The 22,122-nt window shown below is 49.1% G+C and overlaps 2 protein-coding genes across 4 annotated transcripts; both read right to left on the reverse strand.

Moving 5' to 3' along the window:
* Nucleotides 1-1,657: 1,657 nt before the first annotated feature.
* On the reverse strand, nt 1,658-11,093 carry PIGR (polymeric immunoglobulin receptor). 3 transcript variants are annotated; one of them, XM_027895200.1, is made up of 12 exons: nt 10,898-11,093; nt 7,895-7,990; nt 7,359-7,691; nt 6,854-7,189; nt 5,908-6,231; nt 5,184-5,498; nt 4,278-4,329; nt 4,092-4,187; nt 3,459-3,577; nt 3,082-3,207; nt 2,911-2,969; nt 1,658-2,410 (listed from the first exon to the last, which is right to left on the reverse strand). In XM_027895200.1, the coding sequence occupies exons 2-12, from the start codon at nt 7,974-7,976 to the stop codon at nt 2,285-2,287; spliced, it is 1,968 nt and encodes a 655-aa protein (XP_027751001.1). In that variant the 5' UTR covers nt 7,977-7,990; nt 10,898-11,093; the 3' UTR covers nt 1,658-2,284. The 3 variants fall into 3 exon arrangements, with proteins under 3 accessions (XP_027751001.1, XP_027750999.1, XP_027751000.1); XM_027895198.1 differs by lacking the exon at nt 10,898-11,093 and adding an exon at nt 9,960-10,053 and having other exon boundaries at nt 7,895-7,994; XM_027895199.1 differs by lacking the exon at nt 10,898-11,093 and adding an exon at nt 9,960-10,052 and having other exon boundaries at nt 4,278-4,326; nt 7,895-7,994.
* Nucleotides 11,094-12,685: 1,592 nt separating this feature from the next.
* LOC114063122 (polymeric immunoglobulin receptor-like) lies at nt 12,686-18,163 on the reverse strand. The gene is made up of 9 exons (XM_027895186.1): nt 18,121-18,163; nt 17,178-17,519; nt 16,591-16,920; nt 16,173-16,502; nt 15,724-15,955; nt 14,552-14,664; nt 13,758-13,896; nt 13,285-13,330; nt 12,686-12,751 (listed from the first exon to the last, which is right to left on the reverse strand). The coding sequence occupies exons 1-9, from the start codon at nt 18,161-18,163 to the stop codon at nt 12,686-12,688; spliced, it is 1,641 nt and encodes a 546-aa protein (XP_027750987.1).
* Between the last annotated feature and the right edge of the window lie 3,959 nt (nt 18,164-22,122).

Genomic DNA, 22,122 nt, shown 5'->3' on the forward strand with positions numbered 1-22,122 from the left:
TGGCAGAGTCTGGATGTTACAAATGAACCAAGACCAAAAGAGGTCCTTTAACAGGATTTTGTTACCATGGAATAAGGTCCTTGTATCCCCAAAGGACAACCAAGTTCCTGCTTTGGTTTCATCCCTATCACAGGAGGACCCTGGTCAGACCTCTGGCAGTAAATCAGATTTGGTGATTCACCTTCAGAGGGGAGGTATCCCTGACTGCTCACTGTCCTTCCTTGACTATTTGTTTGTGCCAAAGGGAAGCCTCTCAGGGCTTTGATTCTTGTAATTTGCTATCTCATGCATTTTTTTCAGTGACTTTCATCTGTCCAGGTGTCAGAGGGAATACACCCCTCCACGCTCTGAAAGGTGATATTTCAGCTCCATCACTCTTGGAACCAACCCTTTAAGACCCACAGGTACAGCCCATGCCATGATTCCCTGTTAAAGAACAACCACTGGGAACGGTGCTGTGGTGCAGTGAGATACCACAGCTCGCCACTGACCTCCCAAAATCAGCTGGCATGTTGGTGAACAGCCAGCTGAAGGAGCAGGGGCTGCTTGGGGAGCTCCCTGTGGACCTTTCCATGGATTGTGGCAGGCTCTGGGTCACAGCTGGAGTGAGATGTGTGGGTTTTATTCCGTGTCCTCAGCTTATGCTGTCACAGTCCTTACTATTGATCCTATTGCTCACATCCTGTGAGTGCTGCGTGCCTCAACCCGTGCCTGCTTCGCTGCCTCCATCAAAACCCAGTGATTTTACACCTTCCCACCCCCTGCAAAGCACGGCAGCAGCCCAGGGTTGTTCCCCTTTGGAATGGAGGTGCCATCTGGAGGTGTCAGCAGTGGGAAGGAGTAGGGCCCTCAGGCAGGATGCTCAGCCCACTCACCTCTCTCAGCCCCTGCTCCTCTCCTGGGAATTGAGCTCATCCCGGCTGCTCCCAGGGCAGGTGTGGGAGCCTGGGGGGAAGGACACCTCTGGGCAGGCTGAAGAGGAAGTGGATTCAACAAAGGGAGAGCAAAAGGGGTTTTCTCCTCTCAGAAATTTCCAAACCTCAGCGTTCTCCTGCCGCTAACCCCCGGGGACACTTTCCAGGCTCACGCCTTTCCTGTTGCACCTGAGTCAGTCATTCACTTCCAGCAACTCCAGGCGGGCACAGGCCTGTCCTGGCCCCTCCCCACCTTTCCCAATATCCAAGCCCCTTCCCACTGTGCTGATGAGGGGATGGAGCCCTGGAGGACGAGGTAGGTGAGCTGTAACCTGACATTTGAGGTCCCAGCAAGGTGATGACTATTGCACTGTGGACGTGAAAACACAAACGCTCATCTCAGCACTTACTGTGGGGGGGTCCATGATTCAGGAATAATTTGTGTTTTGTCCTTGGTGAAACTCAGTGTCTCTCAGGTAACAGCCATTTTCCAGCACCCCCCTGAGCTATGGTTCTGTCTTCATTTCTTTTAAACACAGCTAATACTTTACTAAACTAGAAATATTGTGTGGTGTTGCTGCAACACAGGTCAGACCCTACCCAGGGTGATGTTTTTCATTCTTAATATTTTGTGGTTTGACCTCAGAGCTGCCCTTCAGCAGCACAAGCTCGGGAATCAGGAATTTGAATTTGCAGTTTCTGCCCTGGCCCTGTCAAACCATCTCCACAGCCCTTCTCTTCTCCAGGTAAGGCACCAGCCTATCCCATTCCTGGTGTTCAGGGGAAAATTGCTTCTCTGCTTCATCACTTCTTCATCATTGCTGCTTCCTACATTGCTTTATCTGTGGAATATTGAGCTTTTCCCACCTCTACTGTGTCTGTCTGGGTGTGCTCTCCCCGTGCTCTCCCACGGACCGAGTTCCCTGGTCTGCTGAAAGCCACTGATACTCTTTATTGCTTGTGCGTGAAAACGCTTCAGACCGTGTCTGGCCTGCAGGTGCTGCCCTCAGGTCAAGAAAGCTTAGAGGAATCAAAAGCATCAGATGCTGTTCTAAAGGGTTTTCCAGCTGCCTTTTAAAAGAAAATGGGACTTTTTTAAAATGCCTGTGAGAGCCCACTGTGTTGGATCTGTTGGTGGAATGAGCCACTTGAACTCCTGCTCACTCAGACCCTGCACTTCCAGCCCAGCCCCATTTGGCATGAAACAATTCCTCTTAAATCACCACTTGAAGCTGAATTTAAGCAAAAAGAAAAGGTCAAGCTATAGCAAATTGTGGTAGCAGTGAACAGTGTGTGTGCTTGCTGATGGCTTGGTGTGATCCTCAAGGTAGAGCCGGTCCCAGTCGCTGCCTCCTCTCAATCCCTGACCTTCAGACCTGATCCTGGGGAGGGGACACATCCAGGGCAGGGCTGTCCCCACCGGAGCCACCCTGAGCGATGCTGCCAGAGGTGAGGAGGAAGGTGGAGTAGGCGAGGTCAGCATCCTCCTTGGAGCTCTGGGGAAGGACAGGAGGACACAGTTAGGTGGCTGGGGATGGACAGCAGCACGTGGCAGGGGAAAGGCAGCACTGTGTGGGCTGTGAGGGTCTCGGGGTGACCCGGGCAGAGTGGATGAGTGGGAGGACCCAGAGGGTGACGTCGGTGCCGATGTGAGCATCGCTCCTCTGCTCGGCCCTGGGGACACCCCAAGTGTTTGTGGGTTTGGGACTCCATGGCAAGCCTGTCCCTGTGTGGTGGCATCCATCTCCCCTGCCCTAAAGCCTTTACTGGTTTCCTGTTTCCTATCTGAAGCAGGGTGACTGCTGTTACTGTCTCTGCTAAAGCATGGAGTCAGGAAAGGTCCACCCACAGAGGCTGATCTGCAGCAGGTGCTGGATCCAGGTAAGATAGAGAGAACCTGGATATAAATAAGGCCCCTGGGAGAAGGCAGCCCCTTTGGCAGAGACTGGAGGGCTGTGTCTCCCAGGTCAGTGGGCTCTCTCCTGCCTCCTCTTACCCTTTTTGCCTTCTTTGCCTCGGCAGCACTTTCTGGGGTGTCCGTGGTGGTGACGAACTCTGCAGGGAGGGAAAGGGAGGTGTTAGAGAGGTGGGCAGGCATTTCTGGGGCTTTTGTAGGGTCCTTCTGCAGACCTCTCACCCCAGGGTGGGGCTGGAATCAGCACCCTACCGTCCCCTCCGATGGCAGTCTCCTGGCTCTCCTTCACACAGGCGCTGTTGCTGGCACTGTAATCCTTCACACTCTCGAAGTCTGACATGCTGATGTTCGTCCTGTAGCTCCCAATGGACACCAGGTCTGGTAAGAGAGGGAAAATAAACAAACCCTCTGCTCAGAGCTGGTGTGAGCACGTTGGCACCTGTGCTGTGGGATACAAAGTGCAAAGCACACACTGGGGTGGGCTCTGTCTCAGCTGGGCACTCTGTTCTGGGTGTTGGAGACCCAGGGATGGGGTCAGTGGGAGCAGCAGGGTCCCTTCCCTGCCCATCACATGGTAGGTAAGCAGGAGAGCAGCCCAGCCCAGCAAAGATACAAAGGCAGGGACTCACCAGATCTCTTCATCTGCCTGTATTTAACGACGGCAAAAGCTGTCACCACGATCAGGAGCAGGGCAGCAATGGGGCCCAGCACTAAAGCAAGAGTATTGGAGCCATGGCCTTGGTCAGAGCTGGAATAGAGGGAAAGAGAGAACACTAAAAATGATGTATTTGAAAGTCCAGCACTCTAAATTTGTATGGAATGATAATTCTGAGCGAGCATGATGCAAGTCACTTAATGGACTGGATCCTAGCACTGGATCCTAGTAAAATAAAAAAAAAGACAAACAAAAATACAGTATAGAGGTTGTGCCAAAATAGCTGCATCAGCAGCTTAGTTATAAATGTGTGAAGGAAAGTCCTCCAACCTCAACAGAAGTACTTTCAAGCAGTTGTTTTGTATCTGGAATCTCTAATCTCTAATCTTCTGGGGCCATTTTCTTGAACTACAGATCAATTTCAAGTAACCTTGCCCTTTGCTGTAACTTTTCCCTCTCCTTTTCCTCTGATGTTTTGAGCAGAGTTCTTTTGGGACAAGAACTTTTTTTGTTGCTAAACCACACACACACGGTATACAGAGTACCCACAATGGGTTGATAGAAACCTCACGAAAATCATCAATGGCAGAGCAAGGAGAGAACCAACCTTCCTGGGGCAGCTCCACTTCTCACCCCAGAGTCACTGTAGGCTCCTCCTCGGGGTCCAGGGCCGGGCTCAACGTGGTTGGGGAACTCAGCATGGTCAGGGAACTCAGCATGGTCGGGGAACTCAGCATGGCTGGGGAACTCAGCATGGCTGGGGAACTCAGCATGGTCAGGGAACTCAGCATGGCTGGGGGCATCAACATCCAGGAGCTCTGGGCTGTGCTTGGCATCGTTTCCTGCTGTACCCCAGGGAAGGAAGTGTGATTAGTGAGCAGCAGCACAGAGATGGGGACACAAAAACCAGTTGGATGTGTTGGGTTTTGGCTCCACGTGAGAGTCTTTTTAAAATGGGGGTTTGAGATCGGAAATAATGTCATTCCAAATAATTTACTTCAGAAATCTCAAGTAGACTCTCTCTCCCTAGAAACTTTTGAAAAAGTCTTGCATTTCCGAGTTCTGCCTCTAATGTTTCCAGAACAGATTTTGAATATTTGCTTTGCTTTTATTTCTAGCTCCTTGACCCCCCTAAAGGCAATGAAATGAGGTTTTCACTTTGACCATCACCCACTTAGGATGGCTAAATATGGGATATCCAGTGCTCTGCTTCTTCCCTGCTTCTAACAATATTCCTCCATGAGAAAAACCATCTTAATTCCACAATACTGCACCAAAGCTGAGACTAAACCCTCTGCTGTTGGTTTTGGTCTTTCCTCTCCTGTTGCACACTTGTTTCCTAAGATAAGAAGCTCCCTGGAGCAAGGTGAGTCTCTGAACTACATCAGTTCTTCGCATCTGGTGAAGATGTGACAGATGTGGCTTAAACTAAATGATGCTACAAATTGTAACAGTAAAATCGGCACGGGAGGAAGTGAGATTTAGGCTGGTGGGGACCAGGAAGCCAAAAAACAACGAGTGGATGAAAACACTAAAGGCAAGTTGTGCCAAGTTGGGGTGATGTCGGCACCTCGCTGGGAGGCTGCCTGGGCGAGCAGCACTTGTGTTTTGAGGTGCTGCAGCCTAGTGGCTACGGAGAGGACTGGCAGAGTGATCCAGAGCCCTGGCGAGCAGGAAAAACCTCTGCCTCGGGGCTCACCTGCAGTCACAGACAGCTTCACTGCCATGGTTTCCCCGAAGAGGCCGTTGCGCTTCACCCCGCACCAGTACCACCCTGCGTCCTCCTCTGTCACCGAGTCAAAGCTCAGGATAACTGTCCTGTTGGAAGTGTTGCAGGTTGCCTCTGGCCCCGGCTGCCTCACATCAGAGGCTGGCATCATGGAGCAGCCGCTGGGGCTCCACTTGCACCAGTACTTCTCGTAGGAGTAGTAGGCGCACGGGTAGGAGCAAGTTAAGTCGACCCGTGAGCCCACTCGCGCCTCCACTTCCTTCTGTCCTGTCAGCTGAGGTTTTCCTGCAAGGGCAAATGGAACATCAAGGCTGGTGTTAGTGGTTTCAGCGCTGGGAATGTCAGCCAGCAGGTAGTGGTGCTGCTACAGATGGATCTTTGAGGGAAAGTGCTCCCTACATCGGTAAATTAACGCTAAGGATGCTGTTTATGCATCTCTGGGTGAAAGCGGGGTGGGGGGTGGGGAGCGTGGGTTTCTTGCCAGGCTTAAGAAATACTTGCACAAGAAATTTTTTGTGAGCACTTTCTCTCATAAAACTGAAACCACGTGTTTCAATTTTAGAGCCACTGAGGTGAGTTCAGGCTTGGGTCTCACATCTCTTCTCAAAAGGCCAGATTTGCTCATTTAGGGTGCTCAGGAGGTCGTTTCGTACCTACTGAGCGGGCAGAGAACTGCCAAAGGGCCACCTCCTACCTTCTGTGAGCTTCAGTTCAGCTGATGTTTGCTGTTCCTTCAGTTCATTTGTTATGCACCAGTAATAGCCCTTGTCTGCCTCATTCAGCTGGTTCAGGATGACGGTGACTGTCCTGTTATTTGGGTTCTCAAACATGGCCACTCTTCCCTCGTACTGTGGCTTCACATAACCTGTGTTGTCTATGATCCTGGTATATTTATCCGATTTCCACTTGGCCCAGACCCTCGTTGAGGACTTCTTTAGAGGCTCATAGAGGCATTCGAAAGTTGCTGAACCTCCCTCTGTCGCAGTTACCGTGGACTTCATTAGAGGGAAGTTTTTGTCTGTCGGTAAAAATGACATGAGCGGTTACGAACGTCTCACTTGGGTCCATGGGGCACTCTTCCAAGAAAATCAGTATTATCAGATCAAACAAAGCTCTTATGGCTTAAAGCAAGGTTAGGCAAAGCTCAGGGGTGCAACCAGCAGGAGACTGTCCTGGCACTGCCAGGAATTGATCCTAAAGAGTCTGTCAGGCCTTTCTTTTCCCCAAATTCACCGGGTGCTTGTTGGCTTTGTGTACAGACATTTCAAAGCTTTTTTTCCCTTTGCTAGAGGAAGGGCAGGTCTTCTCCTTTCTACATCTGTCATATTGAGATTCAAGGAATTAAGACTTGAAGAGATGGTTTGTTTGTCTCAGACTGGGAGGTAGAATTTGTCCCCTGGAGTTTTGGGCTGGGGAAGACAGCCAGGCACTGCTGGGAAAGCTAAGTCTTGATACAAGCTTTATTACTGATGATTTAGTGCATTACAGATAGTTAAATAAATAGAAGCATCTAGATGAAGAATAGGATAATAGCAGCCTGCAAAGGGAAATTAAAGTCCTTGTTAAATAAAGTGAGACTGCTAGCAACGCTTCCAAAGAGAAGCAGAGATGAAGTGGAAAACGCACTGGGAATAGCTTACCCTCGTAGATAAACACATCAAGTTCCTTGGATTTTCCATTTTTCCCATATTCACCAGCCCCACAGCGGTACAAGCCTGCATCTTCCCAGTCCATCTGAGTCATCATGATGCTGAATGAGCCTGGAGAGCGCTCGAGGCTCAGCAGAACTCGCCCCCTGTAATCCGCATCAATAACATCGTCTTCGATGTTATCGATGATGTCGTGGCAACCTTCTCCCTCCATCTTGCACAGGTACTTCCTGAAGTAGGTAAATTCCTCCCCAAAGCTGCAGGTCACGGTCCAGGTGCTGTGCAGCTTCACGTAGAAGAGCTCAGCTGCCTCGGGTACATCTGGACCTGTGCATACAGAACAGTCAGGGCCAGCCGTCAGTGGAATGAAAACTGCTGTTTGCTGAGAGCAGGGAGCCCCTGCTCCACAGGCGATCTGTGGGGCCTTATTTAAAAGGGGAGGGAGGGGGGGTGTAAGAGAAGATAATACTTCAAGAAGCCCCAGAGCTGTAATCACCTTGGGAAACGCTCAGAGTGACTTTGTAGGAGAGCCCTCTGCCGTTGTCACCAACGCCACACTCGTAAGTGCCGGCGTCCGTCGGCGAGAGGGAGGAGATGCTGATCTGGAAGTTTTCTGCCTCCGGGTAGTCAGTGACGGAGATCCTGCCCTCATAGCCTGAGGAAACGTAGCCAGTGGTGGAGGCAACAGTCACACACCTCCTGCCCGACTGCCTGCACCAATATTTCCTGTCGTGTCTGTTCACAGAGGTGGGGGGGTAGAAGCACTTCACGGTCACCGACCCGCCGACCACGCCGTACACCTGCCGTGGCCCGAACACAGGGCTTAAGACTGCAAGAGGAAAACATGCTGTCTGTAAATGTCTATAAACTTCTGCCACGCAGCTCAGGCGTCCTGGGGCGGGCGTGGACCCGGGGGCTGAGCAGCGCCAGGTGCCCTGAAAAGGCCCCGTGGCAGTGGCGGGCACTGATGAGGTGAAGCTGCTCCCTGAAGGTGCCACCACAAGAGCTGTGCCCCAGGCGAGTTGCACTTACTTGTTGCCTTGGGGGGGTGTCTGCTTTTTGCAGATCCAGCTGGGAGGAGGGCAAGGAGGAAGATGAACGCTAGCAAAGCCATTTTTCTTGCATTCCCTGGGAAAGACACGGAGGTTGGTGAGTAACTCCACTTGCAAAATTTAACTTAATCACGTAAATCTTTTTTTGGTTGGAGGATATGGGGGTGGTGGCCACTTGAAGGAGAGAGAAATATAGTTTTTAATTGCTTCTGTCAAGGAATTGAATGGGAAAGAGGAAGCTGATAACTGTTCTTGCCTGTGGGTCTCATCCCAACACCCCAATCTCCCTTCTGTAATGTGAGGAGTTCCTGACTGAAGCCTGTTTTTAATTCCTGCTCTTTGTTTCCCTGGTCTCTTCAAGGACCCCTGAAAGAGAAAAATGGTAACATTTTCACCTCTACTTTTTTTTTTCCCCTCCTTTTCTCAGCTGCAGCTTAGTGAGCTGCAGGGATTTACCTCAGCCCTAGTCCTCCAAGAATCAGACATCAACCAAGTAAAGCCCTGTCCCACCTGTCCAACCTACTGCACACAAATTAACCCTTGGCCAGGATCCAGCGATGGGCAACAACCAACCAAGCTGCACCTCTTGAAATACGTCCATAATCTTCAGGATGAATATTTCTGACCTTCCTTTTGGTTTGGGCAGAGTGATGGCTCAGAGGAAACCAAGGCTCTCCATTGACTCGAGTGTTTTCTTTGGCCTGAACTGCCTGTGCTGTTGGACACTGCCCAGTGCAGGGATGGGAATGTGCATTTCCCGAGCATGGCTCTTGATCTCCCTGCCTGTTCCAAGTTCATAGAATACACTGGGCTGGAAGAGACCCATCAGAGATGATGAGAGGTGCCAAGGAAAATCTTTATGAACAATCAGAGGAATCTGAGTTCAGGGCATCAAGTGACACTATTTTATTAAGGGTAATTCCCGGCAGAAGAAAAAGGGGTTTTATTTCCCTGTTAAGATGAAAGGTGTTCTGTTGTGCCTTCTTCCTTGTATTGTGATTTCCATTTGCTCAATGGCTACTTGTCCATGGCTAATAATTAACTCACTGAGCATGAAAAATGCTCTTTCATACATATCCCAGCAGTAGCCAGCAAGATAAACACGACATATTCTGCAGAAAGCAAACACCATGGCACAAAGAGGGCCTTGATATTTGCCCCTGGCTAACCAGCAGTAGATGTGGTATGAGAGCTCTCTGCCTGTGTTTCCTAATCTACAGTGTGTGGACACTTTCCTGGTTCAGCACTATGGGATTGACCTAAGTTGGGACCATCACCTTCCTCTCCAGCACTGTTGTATGCTTGCATTGTGATATTTTCCACATTTCCAGCTGCAAGTGCTCTCTGACCAGGTTGGCTCTTCCAAACCTCAGCCATGACAAGCCCTTCCCTGCATTTCTGTTGTGCTTTTGGGAATCTGTCACTCCCAGGGAGGAATATCTTCAGGCTTACAATGATTTGGAAGAGAGCAGGACCTGATCCCTGAACTGTGCAAACCTGAGCAAGCAGCTGCACTGGCTGGGTATGAAATACCAGAGTCCAGTTCCCAAATTCTGCTGACTCAGCTGCACCAGGAGCATGCCAGCTTCTCAGAGCTCCTGGTGGAAGTTGCCAGGGATCAGCACAGTCCAACCCATTAGCTATTAACTACTGCTCTTAACAATGACCAGTGTCAAGGCCGTGCTGTGGGATCGACAAAACACGAGGATTTAGTCGTGACATTTGTCCTTCCAGCCTGGGATCCCTTCTGTTTTGTGGAATGCTTGCTGTTATTCAAATAGTTGAAGACATAATAACATATAGGTAACATAGATACTTTATATATAGGTAGTATTTTCCCCCTCCCCGAAATCATTTTAAATCAAAACCAGCATTAGGAGTTTCACTGGGAGGAGAAGCACTGGCATTTGTGCTGGGGGTGATTTATGGAGGTGCTGAAGACCTCTGTGCCCCCCAAAAAGGGCACAGCAACAGATTCTTCCTGCACAGGACTGGGTTATCCACACCTTTATGTTGCTCATCAAGGTCACTGCAAACTCAACTTACTGTGAGTTTTGTTTGCTGCAGTAGGATGTGGAAAAGCCACCATTCCACCCCATTTTCGTGGAGTTAAGAATGAGGAATCGACTCTCAGATAAAAGATAAACACTGCCCTGCATGAGCAATATGTTCCAGAAAAGAAATGACACAGAATAATCAGACAACCCTCATGGCGGGGACTGAAATCCCAGCTGAGATCGTGCTGCTGGCCTAATTTTATGTTCCTTTAAGCTGTTAGATTCATCAGCATGTGTCCTAATTTTATATTCCTTCAAGGTGTCAGGTACCCCAGGCACCAACCTGTTGCTTTTCAGATAAGAGTGTTGTGGTTCATGTGTTCCTTGGGCTGGAAAGTGAAAACAACTTGGACACTGTTAAATATTCTATAGTTTAATTCTGCTCCTACTGCAGGGAGCAGGAACATCCTGAGGCCCAACTCACTGCACAGCCCAGTCTGGGTGGACAGTGCCAGTGCAGGATTCATTAACAATTAGGAGGTGATATTTCTCCGTACTTCAGATGGAGGTTTTGCCTGTTGTAATTCAAAAGACTCTAATGACCTTAGGCTGAGTAGCAAAGCTTTAGGTTGCTACAGTAATATTTACTAACATTTGTTATTTTCTATGCTAATATTTAATGCAAATATTGTAACGACAGTTATCCTTTTTTTTTTTTTTTTTTTTCAGAGAGGAAAGATTAAAAAAACTACTGCAGAGAAGCAAACATAACTGTCATAACCCTGTTCCTATGCTTTTGGCCTTCTTTCACAAGAAATCAGCCTCCCACCAGTGAGACCTGCTGGTTCAGAGCTGCTGCTTCCCTAAACTTGTGAGGAAGAGCCCTCAAAAGAGGCTCCAGACTGTTGCTCTTCTCCTTCCCCATCTCAAAGAGGTAGTGAGAAAGATTTTGCATTTCCAAAAGACAATGAAGCAGCATTACTTACACCTTCAGTTCCCTCTGCAGGATTTTGTTTTGCTTTTCTTTCTGAAGGCTCTCGCTTCGCTGGTGACCCTGGGACCTTCTGTGAGTGTCCTGCCTGCCTGTCCCAGCAGGACGAGGGCTCTGGCAGTGCCAGGCTGGCTTAAATACGCCTTTGGTCCTGCATTTCCACCTGTTGTGCCTTAAAGGAATAGCATCCAAAAGCTCTGGCAGGTGAGCACCAGCCCACGTGAGAGCCGGGAAGCCAATGCCTGGCCTGGCTCTGCTGTCACTCTGAGGGTGCACCCTCTTATTTACCTCCTGATTACACACCCCCCATTGCACAACAGCCACCCCAAGGGTGGGTGGGCTCCCAGGAATGGTCCAGGGCACCTCTGGCTCCTTCAGGAAGGAGTCTCCATGGGGTCAAGTCCGTGGAGCATCTTCCAGGCAGATTTTTGCTTGGACAGGAGCCAGGCAGCCTTGGTTTGAGGATGGTACCTCTGCCTGGCACAAAGACACTGGGGAGCCTTAGGGAGTCTAATTTTGAGTCCCCTCAGCCTGGTGGGAAGAGCAGGAGTCTTGGTGAGCAAAGTTGGTCTTGTCTGCGAAGACCAAGAACATTGCAAGCTCTTTAAAATCAAAAATAATTAACAGGAGCTTTGCCTTCATCTCCCACCTCATTTCTTTGCTCTCCTGCTGTGGGCATGTCAGGAGCCCAAATATAAATTCCCTGCGAGGTGTGAGGTTGTCAGAAATGAGAAACAAAGTAAAAGTAATGAAGATGAAAATATTTGTGTGACTTGGGGATGAATCATTAACCTGCTTTGCCTTGTACTAACAATTCAAAAGCAGTAGTTCCTTCCAACCAGGGGGTCACACAGAGCTCTCCTCATCTGCTCTCAGTGAGAGCTGAAGAGTTTGAACAGGATGGCAGCTCCAGCTGTTCTTGCTCCGCCTGGGAGCAGCAAGATCCTGACCTGGAGTTGGGATCTTTAAGAAATTTCTCGGATCTTAAAGCCAGCCTTGGAAATAACTTTGATTTAGCCAAGGGTGCTCCTCATGCAAATACATTTCCTTGCTTTAACACACGAGGAAATGTTCTCCTGCCAAGTCACAGGTTCCAAAGCATTTTGGCATCTCCAGAAAACAAACAACCTTCGGATTGCTTTTACTGGGGGGGGAGGAGAGGGGAGTGGGCAAAGCCCAATTTGCAGCACGACACACAACCTGAGAGCTCAAACCAAAGCTGCTGTTTGGGGCTGGGCAGTGTTTGGGCTGAACTGGTTTGGTTTCGAAGCTGGGGATGGTTCTGCAGAGGGGGGTGAAGGGAAAACAGCGCTTGGGAACGTGGGGTGTCTCATAAACTGAAATCAGAGGTGGTTTGTGTGTTGCAAAATGACCCAATGGGTCAGGTTTTTCAATTAAAAAAAAAAAAAAAAAACAACAGAAAATCCTTATTTTTTGAGCAACCTGGGCTACTGGGAGGTGTGGAACAAGATGAGCTTTAAGGTCCCTTCCAACCCAAACCAGTCTGTGATTCTCTGATTTTTTTGACTCTCACTGAGCCACCCTGAAGGACCATGAGGGTCCTTCCCTCCCATGACCTTTCCCTTGGGATTCTCTGCCCCCAAAGAGCCAGGTTGCAGATGCTTTATTTTATTCTCTGTTCTGCAAAGCACATGACCAGTGCCACTTGGGGATTCAGCTCTCAGTAAAGGGAATTTGGGTTCTGAGCAGGATAGGGAGCAACGAGGGGTTCTTGGTTGGCTTTTCATCGGGAAACTTCCCAGCTCGTGCACAGGGGGGGCCTTCACAGCAGGTTCTGGCTCAAGTCTTCATCAGTCACCTTGAAAAGCAGTTTTTCCCCATAGGGTGGCTGTAAAATAACAAAACACAAGGAAAGCTGTGATCTGCTGTTGCCTCTTTTCAATATTTTTGCAAGTGATTTCATGGGCTTTTCTGTTTTTCTGCCAAACTTGGTGTTTTAAAGGGGTCTGATATTTTAGGGAGTCCTGAGAACAGAAAGCTGGGAAAACCTGGCTCAGAGGGGAATATCTGGAGTCAACCTCCTGCTCAGATTAAGGGGAGAATTTTTTCACAGAATATTGATTGCTTATTTTCAAGATTTTAGGGGAGATGTCCTTTTTTTCTTCCCATTATTTAGATTTAGGACCCCTTTTGGCTCTCAGTGTAATGAGAATATGAAATCCCACCAACAAATTTTTGAACCATTATTTCAAATTTTTTTTTTTTTTAAGAAGAAATTCTCACTGATACAAATCTCCACAGATCAGAGGTTTTTAAAAGACTTTTTAAGGTGTTTTCTAAATGAACTCCTCTTTAGAGAATATTAACATTCTGAGGCAGACCCTCTGTATTTATATTTTGCCAGAAGACAGAGACTCTTACACATAAATTGGTGATCCTGAATCTTCCAAGGATAGCATAGATTTTCCTGCACAGTAGGAGAGAAAAGAATTATATTGTTGCAACACAGGGAACAATAATCACTTCTGTGGAATACTGAAAAAGGTGATAAGCAATAAGATTTCACTGGAACAAGCAGGAAGAGCGATAACAGGTTTACTACACGTAAGCAAAAATTATAATCAAGCCTATAATAAATTTATGAACTTTATATAGGATTTAATCCAAGTCTTTTGAAATCTATGGCTCAACATTTCTGGGTAAGGAGCAAAGGCAGTAGTTTGGCAGCAGAACACAAGTCCTGGACTGTGGATTGCAATTCCTGGACTGCAAACCTCGTGTCTCTCCCTTGGAGGTATTTTACTTACTAAGCCACGAGTTCCCTGCCTAAAATTTGGGGTTTATTCTCTTCTAACCGGTGAGATGACACAGTGCCCGTTCCAGAAAACACCCACCTACATTTGCCAGAGTCCATCTTGCATTCCTGCACTTTTCCTGGACTCGAGGTTTCCTCCACTGTTTGCTCTTTTGCAGGACTTGGACCAGCCTGAGCTGTTGCTGCCTCCAGGTTTCCAGTGGTGCTTCTTTCTACTCCTTTAAAACAAAAACACATGGATGCACTGGAGGGAGCACCTCCATTAATGCCTCTTTAAGTATTCCAAGCACCAGATTAGGGCCATTGTTTCCCAGTTTCATTCTTGTGAAAAATGTATTCCCTCTCACTGCTGAAGGTTTTCCGTCCCTAAATTTACCTCTACAGACATAATATGTTCTGGGATAAGATACATGCATGTATTTTTTAAAAATAAATCATTAGAAGGGATTTGGGGGCCTTTCTTTGTGTGTTTTGCACTGGATTTGGCCCCAGAAACTGCTCAGGCCACGCAGGTCCCTGCTCTTTGTACCTCAGGATTTCCGAGCACTCGCGGTGCCACAAATCTTCTACCCCCAAAAACCCAAACCTTGCTTTCATCAGAGCTTCAGGATTTCCATTTCCTTCATTTGCTTTTTGGTTAAGCATATTTAAAAAAAAAAAAAAAGAAAAAAAAAAGCCAAACAACTTCTGGAGGACTTTTTTGCTTGCTTGCACTGCCAGCTGTGCTTTCAGCCTGCACTGGCCACACAACGGACACGTGTCCCCAGAGGTGGAAATATTCCATGGGTCAGACTCCAGCTCTTGGAAATCACAAAGCCAAAGCCCCTGCAAAACGACCTCTGCAGCCCAAAAGGTGTTGCCTGGCCAACTTACCCCTCTTCTTTCGAAGTTTTATTTTGACCAGGGTGAGAAGAGTGATGGTGATGCCAATCAGCAAAGCAAGAGCTGGCAGCACAACTGGGAGCAGACGGGATTCACCTGAGGAGCTGGAAAGATGAATCACCAGAATTAAACAGAATTTTGGTTCCCCTATGTGCAGGCTGTTGTTTTTACCCCAAAGAGTATAAAGGTGTTATAAACTCCAAGTGATTCAAAGAACAGCCAACAAAGTCGAGTTGAAATCACTTGAACTGGAGTTTATCTCAGGAGGAAGTAATTTCTACATCTACCTCTGCTCTGCTGTGTGGGGTTTGTGCTGCCAGCCCCTCCAAAAGGAAAACAAGCTGTTTTCATGACACAAATTCACAAGCAAGGTCCACACACCCTTTCTGTGAGCTGTTAGGGACCCTGACGCTGTTGGAAGGTGTTGCAAAAATGTTATTCATGCTATCAGAGCTCCCCAAGCAGAGGGGGCTTTGCCAGGAATGGGGGGAAAATCTGAGCCTTTATACAAGATTTGCATGATTTGTGATTAGTAACATCCTCCCCCCTCCTCCTTCTGGCTGGATGGGTGGGAGACGTGGCTTGGAGGGGGCTGGGGATGGAGAGCCATCCTGCCTAACAGGAAGCACAGAAGGTAAATTCACTGGGAAACCACTTGAGCCCCAGGCCTTGGTGTGGACAACTGCCACGGAATAATTACTGGCCAAAATACCCACAGCCTTCTGATTAACCCTGTCCAAAGACAACTGCTGATGCAACACCGGGCACCCAACACTGCCCGGGTTAGTGGCTGCTGCAGGGGCTTGGATAAGGTGGTGTGCACTCAAGTGTGCAGCAGGTTCAGATTCACCAGGTTGTTGCTCAAGCCTGATGTTTCCCAAGGTCCTGTCTCTGCACTGAGCAAAGCAAACCAGACAGGAGCACATCTGTTGACTCTGGCACCTGGTCCACAGGAGAGGGCAGCACCAGAAGGTTTGCAGACAAGCTCAAAGAGAAGTGTACATGGACATGAGGCAACCTTGCCTTCTGCTCTGCTGACTTCCAATGTCTCCTGCAGGTGTTTTCGACTTGCAACCTGCGCACAACCCCTCTGTAGGGCCCTGGGAAATGGGGCAGGCAGGTCATAAACCACCAGGTCAGTGCCAATGTGGCTGTGGAATTACCTCTCCTGATAGGTTTCAGCTGGGGAGGTTCCAGAGGTGCCAGGGGTGGCAGTGGGCAGCAGGGTGCTGGTTGTCTTGGTGACAGTGCCCACCGTGGTGCTCCTGGTGGCAGTGCCCATCACGTACACCAGGCCTGTGATTCTCCTCTTTGTGGGTGTGCTGGAGGCAGCCGGACTTGATGAAGTGGACTGGACAGGAGTGGTGGTTTCTGGGTCTCGTGAAGAGCAGATTTCTACAGAGAACATTATTTTTAGGCTTTAATATCTGTCTCTTTGCTGAGGCTACGTGTTAGAGCTGCCAAAGCTTTGTGCATTTCACCTTGCAACTCGGCATGAAAAAAAAAAAAAAAACAGACCCAAGCATTTTCTGTTTGACTCTCACAGAAAGCAGCTTGGGCAGGGACCTGAAAGATCACCCCTGTTTGTGTTCCAGGCCACCCCACCACCTACCCTTCTGGATGTGCAGCTTCACAGAGGACGTGTGCTCTGTGTGCCCACTCTTAGCCCTGCACCAGTACCAGCCTGAGTCCTCCTCTCTCAGCTGGCTCATCAGCACCGTGTAGGTCCCGTGCTCGGGGTCGCTGCGGGTCGTTTGGATCCGCCCTTTGTAGGACTCGTGCACAAACCCGTCGGTGTCCAGGAGCAGGGAGCAGCTCCCTTCCTCCCACCTGCACAGATACTTCTTCTCGTAGCTCCCCTCGGGGTCATGGTGGCACTGGAAGGACAGCGAGCCTCCCACTGTGCCGCTGAGAAATTTGGATCTCCTGGGAAGAGCGGAGGCTGCAGGTTGGAGGGGACAGAATTGGTGTTTAATACTCCTCATCCGGCGCTGCGAGGAACCTGTGCAGCCCCCCATGCCCTGTCCTACCTGTGGTCACCTGCAGAGCCACCTCCTGTGGGCTGTCCCCACCATCCAGCCTTTCCACCCCACACAGGTACAGCCCCGAGTCTTCCTTTGTTAGGTCATTTATCAGGACTTTGAAAGCTCCAGAGCTCTCCCGAGGGGTGATGAAGATTCGTCCGTGGTATCTCCTTTCCACGTAGCCGTCGGAGTCGGCCAGGAGAGTGCAGCTGGTTCTTCCCACTTTGCACCAGAACCTCCTCCCACCGCTTTGGGTGTCCCCAGAGGGGCACAGGACTGTGACAGAGCCACGGAGCTTCCCCTGGACGACCTGGATGGGCCTCGACACAGGGGCATCTGCAGGGAGAGAGCAGGACAGGGACTGTCCAGCACACAGCCAGGTCAGGGAGAGTTTCCTCCTACATATATGAACAGCTGATTTGTCCAAACCTCTTTGCTGTCACACCTCATTATTGTAAGTATATGGCTAACACATGGTGGGGTACAAAAAGCTGATACACCCGCTGTGCGTGGACGCTCCAGCACCTGATCCCAAACCGCTCGTGGTTGCAGCAGAGCCTCCCCCTGTCCCCCACCCACCTGCCCAAACTTACCTGGCAGAACCGTCAGGTTCAGGCTGACGTGCAGGCCCCCCCTGGTGGGGCCGATGCCACAGCGGTACCTGCCCGTGTCGCTGCTCCTCAGCCCTGTCATCGTCACCGCGAAGGTGCCGTTCTGGGGGATGTCCTGCAGGGACAGCCGCCCCTCGTACTCCCGGGAGGCGGGGGCGGTTGAGGAGATGATGGTGTAGCAGACCCCGTTTTCTGCTACCTTGCACCAGTACTTTCGGTCGTGTTTGTTGGCTGGTGTGATGGAGTAGAAGCACTGGTGGGTGACGGAGCCTCCGAGCCCACCTGTCAAAAACCTGGGGCCGTACAGGCTGCCTGAAACCGGCTCTTTGGGGGAGAGAAAGAAGGAGAAAAACCGCTGTTGGTTACTCAGAGACAACCAGATCCCACCTGGCAAACCCAGCCCCTTCGAGTCGGGGGGGGTGATTCTGAGTGGCACCAGTGGGACATCTGGCTCAGAGAGCCCACAGTTTATTTTGGATGGGGTGTGCTCCCTTCCCTCAGGGCTGCATCACCTATCTACACCGTGGCACAGATGGGGAGACCCTTCATGCCCCTCACAGGATCCCCTAGATCCCCAACCAGCCCTGGAGTTAAAGGTCGAGGGCAGCAGTTCATGGCAAACACCTAAAAATAACCTTTGGCTTTTGCAAACTCTGCCTTGACCCGGCAACTTCCTGCAGATGCTGCAGTGAGAGCAATGGAGAGCTGGGATTCTCCTCCCAGCTCTTGTGCCACGCTTTGCTGCCTCTCTGCAGATTTCTAGTGGGCAGGGAGGGTGGCTCGACTGGTTTCCATGTTGCAGGTGGATGTGTCTGGTGTCCAAGCGAGGATTTAGCCAGAAGAACACGGGCCTGTGTCCCCAGTTCCATCTTTACCTGTTCTTATCACTGTAGCTGGCTGGACACCTGGTTTCTTGGTGACTCACCTTGCAGCAAAGCTGCCAAGAGAAGGACAACCACCATGTCCATCCTCCACGAGGGTCCACTCAGCAAACTTCAAAAATCTCACTCCGGGGGTGGGATTTTGCTGATTTCTGTGTTATCAAACAGAAGGGAGAGAGACTGTGGCTGGGATCTGCCGAGGTAAACCTCTGGATTGCTCTGACAGGCATTTGGAGCAGATAGGGCTGGAGAAATGTTCTCTTCCCCTCCTTCCACTGCAGGCTGGGAGGGGGGTCCAGCTGGCCCAGGATCCCCTTTGGGCAGTTCCCCTCCAGGTTTTCCCCGTTTCTGAGGCAGCTCTGCAGGGGGATGTGTGTGTGTGTGTGTGTGTGTGTGTGTGCACAGCTGCCCAACCACATCTGCCTGCACAGCCCAGCTTTCTGTGCCCAGCAGAGGGCCAGGAGGATGTTCCAGTCCCCCACCAGCTCTGGGCAGTGGGTTCAGCAGAGCCTCAGGAGTTCCCTCATTGCAGCCACGGGAGGGGTGACTCGAAAAATGGGGATTTTTCACTCAGTGCCATCACTCCCACCAATCTGGAGGGCTTGAAGCGACAAAAAGCTGACAAGAATGAGCTGAATGTCCTTGTTTACATCAGGAAAAATGTTATCCCTGTGCTTATTTAATCTTTCCTGATGTACAGCACTGCAGCTGAGCCGGTGCACTCCCTCTTTTCCTCATTTTTAGGATTAATATCAGCAGGACAGAGCTGTCAGCTACATTTTAACTTCATTTAATCTTAGGCTTTAGGCAAGGAGGTGTTCCAGCAAATAGACATTAAATACAAAGAAGAAAGTGAAAAAACAAGATCCATGTAAATCCCAGAAGTAAACCATATATGATTGGGTTTTTTTTCCTTGTCCTCATTTCAGTTTTATATTGTGAAAATATTTATATGATCAATTTTCTGCACCTGCCTGATTAAACCAATTATCCTGCCCCCATCCATAAATGGCCTATATAACTGGGCAGTCTCTCTGTGTGTGGATTTTTATAAATAAAATTGGCCATATAATTTTTAGTGGTCAAAAAGAGGCAGTAATTTATTTTAGAGCTTTAAAAAGGAAAAAAAAATTAAGGCAAACTACCTTAAAAGAAGAAAAATCACTATAAATGAGCTCTAATACCTTTATTGCTATGGAAATAATTACTTTAAATTTCAGATCCTTTACATACCACAGATGAAATCCCTCAAAGTATCTCATATAATCACTGTACATTGTTCTCCAAACAACAGTATTTTAAGGGCAAATTGAGGCTCACCTACCTTAGACTGTGATGCTTCTGGTGCTGGAAATCTTCTCCTGCTCTGCTTCCAAATGGAATTCAGTTTATTAGAGTGGGTTTTGCAGCTTGCAGCTCAGTTAGTCTTTGCTCACCTCTCGATGTTTAATTCTTTTTTCCATATATTGATGTTCAGAATTTAAAAATGGGTGCACCGAAAGTTTTCTCCAATCTAGATGTGCATTGCTGAGCAAAGTGGGAGATGGTCGAAATGCTTGGAGGAAGAGCAGAGATGCCCCCAATATACTGAGCATGGAACCCCAAGATGGTCATTTTTAGCCATAATGACGTGGGTGGCATCATGGAAGGGGGAAAAAGAAAAGGTGAAGAGGTCAGGAGCAGAAAGTGCAAGAGTCTGAGAGGAATTCCCCTGCCCTGCAGACAAAATACTTCAGCATAATACACCTGTCTCTAAACATTTTTAGTTAAATGTTGCATTCTGTGAGCCACTTCCAGGCAGAACTTCACAGCAAGTAAGAACTTTGTTCATGTTTCCTCAAACAACTGTGGTTTGAGGGGACCCAAGTGCTTCATGGAGCTTGTGCCTGTCTTTTGATCCTGGACTTTTTCTGAATCCAAGACAAAAAAGGTGGTTTCTGCTTCAACACCTGCTGTAAAACAGTCCTGCTTTAGAGTTGGGTCGTTTGTCTGTCTGTTTTTTTGCCTTGCCAGTCCACGTTTGATTTATCTCTGAATTTAATCTTGCTGCATTCTAACCATTGTATATTTAAAATCTGCCAGCTGGTGGGTTTTGTTGCCACGGGAAAGGCACCACCATCCAGCACCAAACCCAGAGCTCTGCACAGGTCCCACCAAACCCCAGGTATGTTTGTGACAATTACAGTTTATTTTGGGGTGATGGCCATTCCCATGGCTTCACAGGACCTGAAGATGCAACTAAGGGAGGTTTGTTCCTGCACACACACAGCTTCTCTTTTGCACTAAGTAAATAATCTTAATTGAGAGAGGTGCAGACACACTGATATCCTCAGAACTGTGGAGGCATTTCACAGTTTGTGTTACTGAGAGGGACTTTGGTCTGCTTTTCCTTCAGATAAAAATGATTGATCGCAAACAAAAATCTACCTGTGTCACTTCTGAGAATGCCCTGGGCTGGTTCCAGCACTCTGTGTGTCTCCAGGATTTGCAGGATAACACTCACTGTGTGAGAAGTGTGTGGGGTTCAGAGGGGGACTGATAGAAACCTGTTGTGCCCTGATTCTGCTGGAGGGTATGAAGTTCTGCTCTTCCCCTCTTGGGTGCAGACAGGCTTTGAAGGCCAGACTGCTTTCTGTGTAAAACAATCTTTGAAGCACTTTGGAATGTCCCTGCCTGAAGATAAATCTCTGTTGAATAGTTTTGCCTCCTTTATCGTGATATGATTACTTATATTGCAGTAATTGTTGTGTTTTGTACCAAACCTGTGCCATAAACTCCCCAATATTGGCTGGGCTTCAGCACAACTAATCAGTCTGAGGACATTTATTGCCACACCAGTAGCAAAGCAATAGAATTGTCCTTGTATTAGCAATAAAATGGAATACAATAAAGTGGGAACCCCCTAAGACTACTCAGTGTTATTTTATAGAATCACAGAAAGTCAGGGAAAGGTTTGGGTTGGAGGGGACCTTAAAGCTCATGTCATTCCAACCCCCTTTAAACAAAAAGAGAAAATAAAACCAGCAGGGGCAGCACTGGAAGCAACCAGGGGATCTCTCAGCATCGTTCCCAAGGCAGCTGGGAGCAGAGGGCAGGGAGGATGGATCCATCAGGGAACAGTGATGGCAGCACATGGAAAGGACCCTCCTGAGGGAGTACCACTGTCTTACACCTTCTACTACTAAAGGAGAGCTAGGTTTTACAGAATTTATTCTTCTGGGCTATGCTTGTTAAGGGAATTTCCTTCCTATAACATGTGCTGGCAGGTGGCTTATTTTCTGTGTGAGCAGCGTGGCAACACCGGAGCTCCAGGCCCACGTGTTTCCCCACTGAGCAGTTGTGGAGGTGGCTGTCAGCACCTCAGCACAGCCTGTCTGCAGTCAGAGGTGTAATTAATAAATGGGAACAACCCCTGCCTGCTCCACGGTGCCCGCAGGAGTTGATGATTAAACCCCAGCGAGGGCAGCGCCGCTCGGAACGAGCCAGATCTGTTCCTGCTGCACAAATCCCTGTGCAAAGAACAACAGTGCCCCTTTCTGTCACTTCCTGGACTTCAAAGTTAAAGGTTGGTTTTGTTGTGGGTTGGTTGTTTTGTTTTGTTTTGTTTTGTTTTTAATTTCAAAGGAGCAGGATTTGCCCTGGTTGGCTGCTGTAAAATGAGAGATGCCCTGGTGATGCTGGGGGCTGATGAGCTGGGCTCAGCTCTGTGACTGGCCTTTGGGGCACGGGGACCTGGGGCAGGTTGACAGGAGCTGAACCCCAGCAGCACTTCTGCCGTGCCTGACTCCATAAAAAACCCTAATTTATCATAAGCACCAAGAGGCTTGCAGGCTTTCAGGATGCCCCCCCAGGGATTGTGGCACTGCTGCCAAAGCAGCAGCCTGTTGTGTCAGACACAGCACACGGCTGGATGGGTCCCCACCCCACTGTCCTGCTCACGTCCAGGGGCTGGGCTCCACTGCCTCCCTCTTTGTGTGGTCACTGATGGTGGCTGGGGCAGCAGGAATGCAAAGGGCCATGGCACTGGCACAGGAACATCCCACAGC

The sequence above is a fragment of the Empidonax traillii genome, unplaced genomic scaffold (assembly GCF_003031625.1).
Source record: "Empidonax traillii isolate 1590-97213 ecotype Southwest subspecies unplaced genomic scaffold, ASM303162v1 scaffold451:size1465578, whole genome shotgun sequence".
Taxonomy (NCBI): domain Eukaryota; kingdom Metazoa; phylum Chordata; class Aves; order Passeriformes; family Tyrannidae; genus Empidonax; species Empidonax traillii.